At 46.7% G+C, this 5,787-nt stretch overlaps 1 protein-coding gene across 3 annotated transcripts; it reads right to left on the bottom strand.

The window, feature by feature from the left end:
• On the bottom strand, nucleotides 1-5,576 carry LOC144697060 (uncharacterized). Of its 3 annotated transcripts, XM_078568851.1 has the most exons (4): nucleotides 5,500-5,576; nucleotides 3,974-4,092; nucleotides 2,789-2,896; nucleotides 1-1,367 (listed from the first exon to the last, which is right to left on the bottom strand). In XM_078568851.1, the coding sequence occupies exon 4, from the start codon at nucleotides 1,255-1,257 to the stop codon at nucleotides 301-303; it is 957 nt and encodes a 318-aa protein (XP_078424977.1). In that variant the 5' UTR covers nucleotides 1,258-1,367; nucleotides 2,789-2,896; nucleotides 3,974-4,092; nucleotides 5,500-5,576; the 3' UTR covers nucleotides 1-300. The 3 variants fall into 3 exon arrangements, with proteins under 3 accessions (XP_078424977.1, XP_078424975.1, XP_078424978.1); XM_078568849.1 differs by lacking the exon at nucleotides 2,789-2,896; XM_078568852.1 differs by lacking the exons at nucleotides 2,789-2,896; nucleotides 3,974-4,092; nucleotides 5,500-5,576 and adding an exon at nucleotides 3,331-3,564.
• Between the last annotated feature and the right edge of the window lie 211 nt (nucleotides 5,577-5,787).

The following is a 5,787-nucleotide window of genomic DNA, read 5'->3' as shown; positions in this document are numbered from 1 at the left end:
TAAGACAAAGCTGATTTATTTGACTCCTATCCAGAATATTAACCACTATAACTATGGTGGAGTTTATTAACATCAGCAGAAACAGACCCCAAAGAACATAATTCAATCCTGGATGTGATTTACAGCAAAATCCAATCACTCATGAACTTGCTTGTATCTGAGCAGGTTGGGTGAATTAATGAACCCCTCCTCACACTCTGTGCAGGTGAATGGCCTCTCCCCAGTGTGGATTCATTGGTGTTCAGCGAGTTAAGATGATTTCCTGAACTCAGTCCTGCATTGAGAGCACCTGAATGGTTTCTATTCAGCATGAATCTGTTGATGGGACATGAGTTCCCTGGAGCTTTTATAGCATTTCCTGCAGTCTGGGCATTTAAAAGGTCTCACCCCAGTGTGAACATTCTGGTGTCTCTGCAGGTTGGTTGAACTAATGAATCCCTTCCCACACACGGGGCAGGTGAACGGCCTCTCCCCAGTGTGAACTCGCTGATGCCTCAGCAAGCTGAATGACTGAGTGAATCCCTTCCCACATGCTGAGCAGGTGAATGGCCTCTCCCCAGTGTGAACGCGCTGGTGCGTCAGCAGGTTGGATGAATTACTGAATCCCATCCCACACTCGGGACAGGTGAACGGTCTCTCTTCAGTGTGAACTAGCTGGTGTCTCAGCAGGCTGGATGACTGAGTGAATCCTTTCCCGCACTCCGTGCAGATGAACGGCCTCTCCCCAGTGTGAGTTCTCTGGTGTTCAGTGAGGTCAGATGATCGCCTGAACCCAGTCCCACAGTGAGAGCACCTGAACGGTCTCTCATCAGTGTGGATACGTTGATGGTACATCAATTCACCGGAACTTTTATAGCCCTTCCCGCAGTCTGAACATTTAAAAGGTCTCTCCTCAGTGTGAACACGCTGGTGTGCCATGAGGTGGCATGTCCGAGTGAATCCCTTTCCACATCTGGTACAGGTGAACGGCTTCTCCCCAGTGTGAACACACTGGTGCCGAAGCAGGTGGGATGAACGAGTAAATCCCTTCCCACACTCAGAGCAAGTGAATGGCCTCTCTCCAGTGTGAAAGTGCAAATGAGATTCCAGCTTAACAGGACAATTGAATCGCTTTGCACAGTCCTCACATTTCCATGGTTTCTCCGTGGTGTGGGTGTCCTTGTGACTCTGCAGGTTGGATGAAAAGTTGAAGCTTTGCCCACAGACAGAACATACGTACGGTTTCTCTCCGCTGTGAATGGTGCTTTTTCCTTCCATGTTCACTACCTGATGATGATATTCAGATTGCGATAAACTGGGAGACTGTCAGATCCTGACATGATGTTTAGTTTGAGTTTCCCGACTGCAAAACCTCCTCTTCAAATACCCTGTGAAATTGATGTAAAACAGGAAAAAGGGAGTGAGAGAAAATCCACAAAAACACAAAGGCAGGTTGTGAAATTGAGCTGAATGAATCAGTAATTTGTGGGGCCAGGACTAGGAAAAAGTGACCATGAAAACTGCTGGATTGTCATAAAAACCTAACTGGCTCACTAATGTCCTTCAGAGAAGGGAGCAGGCCTCCCAGTCTGGGCCTGCACAAGGTTCTGGCCTCTATGGGGGGAGAGACGAGACAGAGAGAGAGAGAGAGAGAGATGGGAGAGTGAGGGGTATAAAGGAGAGTGATTTTATGTATCCATAACTCAACCAGAACTTCGACAGAACTTCCCAAACCCTCAACCCAGAAGGGCCAAGGGAGTAGGTGTATGTGGATTGTTGTAAACCTAACTCGTTCACTAACGTCTTTCAGGGAAGGTAACCTGCCACCCGGTCTGCATCACCTCCAACTCCAAGTTTCCCTCCAATTCACACACCGTTCTGACTTGTCCGGCAGCCAGTACTAGATGAGCAGAAATTTCCTCCATTTAAATATTGGAAAGACTGAAGCCATTGTCTTCAGTCCCCGCTACAAACTCCTCTCCCTGGCCGTCGACTCCATCCCTCTCCTGGCAACTGTCTGAGGCTGAACCAGATTGTTCACAGTTTTGGTGTCATATTTGAACTCATGATGAGCTTCCAACCACATATCTGCATCGTCACCAAGACTGCCTATCTGCACCTCAGTGACATCGCCCGACTCCACCCGAGTCTAAAACCCTCATCCATTCCTTTGTTAACTCTAGACTTAACTATCCCAACATACTCGTGACTGGCCTCCCATATTCAACCTCCCTGTAATCTTGAGCTCATCCAAAACTCTATTGCCTACGTGTTTCCTTGCATCAAGTCTTCTTCACCCATTACCCTGTGCTTGCTGCCTACAAAGGTTCTCATTTAAGCACCAAACTTTAAAATTCTCATCCTCGTTTTCAAATCCCTCTATGGCAATGATCATCCTTATCTCTGTACTCTCCTGCAGCCCCACAACCCTTTGAGATCTCTGCGCTCATCTAATTCCTGCCCCTTGAGCATTTCTGATTTGATTCGCTCCACCATTGGTGGCTGTTCTTTCAGTTGCCAAGGCCCCAAGCTCTGCAGTTTCCCCCTTAAACCTCTCTGCCTCTCCATCTCACTTTCCTCCTTTAAAATACTCCTTAAAGCCTACCTCTTTGATCAAGCTTTTGGTCACCTGCCCTAATATGTCCTTATGTGGCTCAGTGTCAAATGTTGCTTTATAACACACCTGTGAAACACCCTGGAAAGGTCTATTACATGAAAGGCACGATATAAATACACATTATTGCCGTTGATTTGGACATATATCACTGTTCCTTCATCATCACGGGGTGAAAATCCTGTAACTCCTTACCTAACAGCATTGTGGGAGCACCTTCACCACACGGACTGCAGCGGTTCAAGAAGGTCAAACATCATCTTCTCCACAGGTAACTGGGGATGGGTAATATCTGCTGCTGGTCTTGTTAGTGATACCAAAACCCCAAGAATAAATTTTCAAAATATGTATATGTAAAATAAATTTAAAATATTTATTTAGAAATATTTATTCCAAAAACAATATTCTTTTACATTGTATGGACAGTGTCCATTTAACAACCTGATCTCCCTGGAATCCACCTCCCTCGACAATTTCACATTGGAAATTTCTGGGTTTCAAAGAACTCAGGGTTAAACCCAGCAGCTTCTCCTCCGTCTCCACTCCAGCTTAAACTAATGCAACAAAGGCTTTCAAAAGGGAATTGGATAAGCACCTGAAGGTAAAAGTTGGGCTACGCGGAAAGGACAAGGAATGCAACTAGCCGATTTGCTCTTGCAGAAAGCCAGCACAGGCATGACAGGCTGAATGGTCTCCTGTATTGTAATTACACAATGATTATGTGAATAAGCACCTACCATGGAGGCCAGGGGCCAAACTCTGCAACCAACACCCAACCTAATAATCAGTTCTTAATTGGTCCATCTCTGTTTTTAGATTCAGTTCTGTGAGAAACGTCAGCAATAAAACAAAAGGAAAATAATGCAGCCACTGGGAATCTAAAATAAAAAGCGCAAATGCTGGAAATACTCAGCAGGTCAGGCAGTAACTGTAGAAAGAGCAACAGAGTTAATGTTTCAGAGTGTGCAAAATAAATTATGGGGAATAAAAATGGACCAGAATTTGATGGTCAATATAAGCTTAGAAGTGGAAGAGAAATGATCTCTCATGAAGGAGAAAACAATTCCTGACTGTGGGGAAATAAAGCTGGTAAATCAGTAGTGAATAGCTGGAGGGGTGGGCAGCAGTGTAAACCTCATTTAGACACAGTTGGTGGAAATAACAGCAAAATATCAAACATGGTTAAAACACACCCATTAGAAGAGACAGAGGAAGTTAGACAATGACAGAGAGGTGATCAGGGAGGGCAGAGGTGAAACAGGGCAATGGATGGACATGGACTGAGATCCACAGTAAAGGAGCCACACCAGCCCCTGAGCCATGGAACCAGAGCACAGCACTAAAAACGCTAAATTGTCAAGAATGCTCAATAACACTCACCTCTGAAACAATTTCACTGTTTTCAAATTTAAAATCTCCCGCTCGAGCCTGCAGCTGGAAAGATATCAGAAGCACTGGAGTCAGAGAACAACCTGGCAGTCTTCAAATCTTCTAACACCCTGTAAAAGGAGATCACAAAAGTCATAAGTGTCAGTCGAGGTTCGAGATTCAGAGGAGACAATTCTCTTGGTTCTCTTAATTTGACTTGTCGTTGGTAATTCCTCCCCTTCAGACCCCAAGGAAAAGGAGTTTCCAACATCCATCACTGTCAGTCCAGGATAAGAATTCACAACACTCTCCCCTGGCTGTGTTTTCTACCAGTGTGATACATGCACAGTTGTATTCTGATGGCAGATCCAGATTAGCGACTGCCATCTTTATAGGGGGCAATGTGCGGCAGGGCACTTTCGCTGTTCTCCCTGTTAGCAGGAGGAGAGAATATTGTGAATTTCTATCCTGGACTGACACTGATGGATTTTAGAAACTCCTTTTACAGGGGTTTTGAAGGGGAGAACATGCAGGTGGGAAAGTAAAATACTTTCCTTGTGGGATCTTTTACTACAGCCATGTTGGAAAATTTGTCTCTCTGTCAGAATAATGTGCATGGATTGTACATTGCTGTGAGTGTTAGACTATATTGCCTCTCCTCATTCTTCTCCCTTCTCCCACTCCAGGTTCCAGGCTGCAGGCTCCAGCGGTGAAGTCATTGGATATCTGGAGCAGTGCGCATGTGCAGATGAGTATTGGTGGACATCTTGGATTGACAGGAGACACAACATTTCCTCCTCCTGCTGCAAGGGACAGTGATGACTGCGCATACCCTCTGCTGCACATCGCTTCTAAAGATGGCGGCCGTGCATGCATCCTCCTGCCCTTTGCCGGCTGTGTTTGCTCCCAATGCTGTGCATGCGCAGTTGTACTGTCTGACTCCATTAAGTCATTATGAATGGCAGGATCGGCGCAGCCAGGAGCAGAGATGCTTATCAAACAGTTATTGGGACATTTTCCCCTAAGTTTTGAAAGGTATGTTAAGCAAATGCATACACTGTGAGAAAACACCAGGCAAGACCCAGTCTCCAAACCAGTAAAATCTGACATTGTGCCCAAAGTAGCCCCCAGTTGGGAGTTGAGGGCTAAGAAGAGTTGGCACCAAAGAGGAGTTGAGGCCTGGGGCAGATCAGCCATGATCTTATTGAATGGTGGGGCAGGCTTGAGGGGCCGAATGGCCGACTCCTGCTCCTGATTCTCATGTTCACAGCTCCCCCCAAACCAGAGGAGGTTCCTCAGTGACGTCATGGGCCATTGTCCCCGCTCCGAATCAGTGAGACCCACTGCGCATGCGCCCCGCCGCCCCTTGCCCCAACATGGTGGCCGTTAACTGGGGCGTGTTCCGGGGAAAAGTGCCAGAGCTGCAAACGCGGAACATAGAGGTTCTAATCCAGGATTTCGGCCTACACCTAGTGTTTACATGAGGCCTCCCTGCACTCCCGGCTCCATTCTTCCCTCCCCCCCCCACCGACTCTCACCCTCTGAATAAAAGCGTCTCCCGCACTCGCAGGCCTCTGAGCAAAGTGACACCGCGCACGCTCCAGATACAGCCCAGCACTGTACCTGCGCACTGGGGTCCTGTCGAGTGAATAGGGCATATTCACATTCGCGAGGATTGCTGGGTAACAGCAGCGCCATTGAAACTCCAAACAGGCAATACGTTATTTTCTGCTACCCAACTGAGATGAATTAATTTAACAGGTTACGCTTTGGGATCAAATCAATGAGCAGGGCTCCGATAAAAAGCAAAATACTGCGGATGCTGG

This window comes from Cetorhinus maximus, chromosome 23, assembly GCF_964194155.1.
Source record: "Cetorhinus maximus chromosome 23, sCetMax3.hap1.1, whole genome shotgun sequence".
Taxonomy (NCBI): domain Eukaryota; kingdom Metazoa; phylum Chordata; class Chondrichthyes; order Lamniformes; family Cetorhinidae; genus Cetorhinus; species Cetorhinus maximus.
Note: the sequence above shows the minus strand (reverse complement) of the source record. Positions and strands in the feature narration are given on the sequence as shown.

What these genes read in the sequence shown, in the direction of transcription:
- LOC144697060 (XM_078568851.1), bottom strand. Translation starts at nt 1,257, where the DNA reads ATGGAAGGAAAAAGCACCATTCACAGCGGAGAGAAACCGTACGTATGT.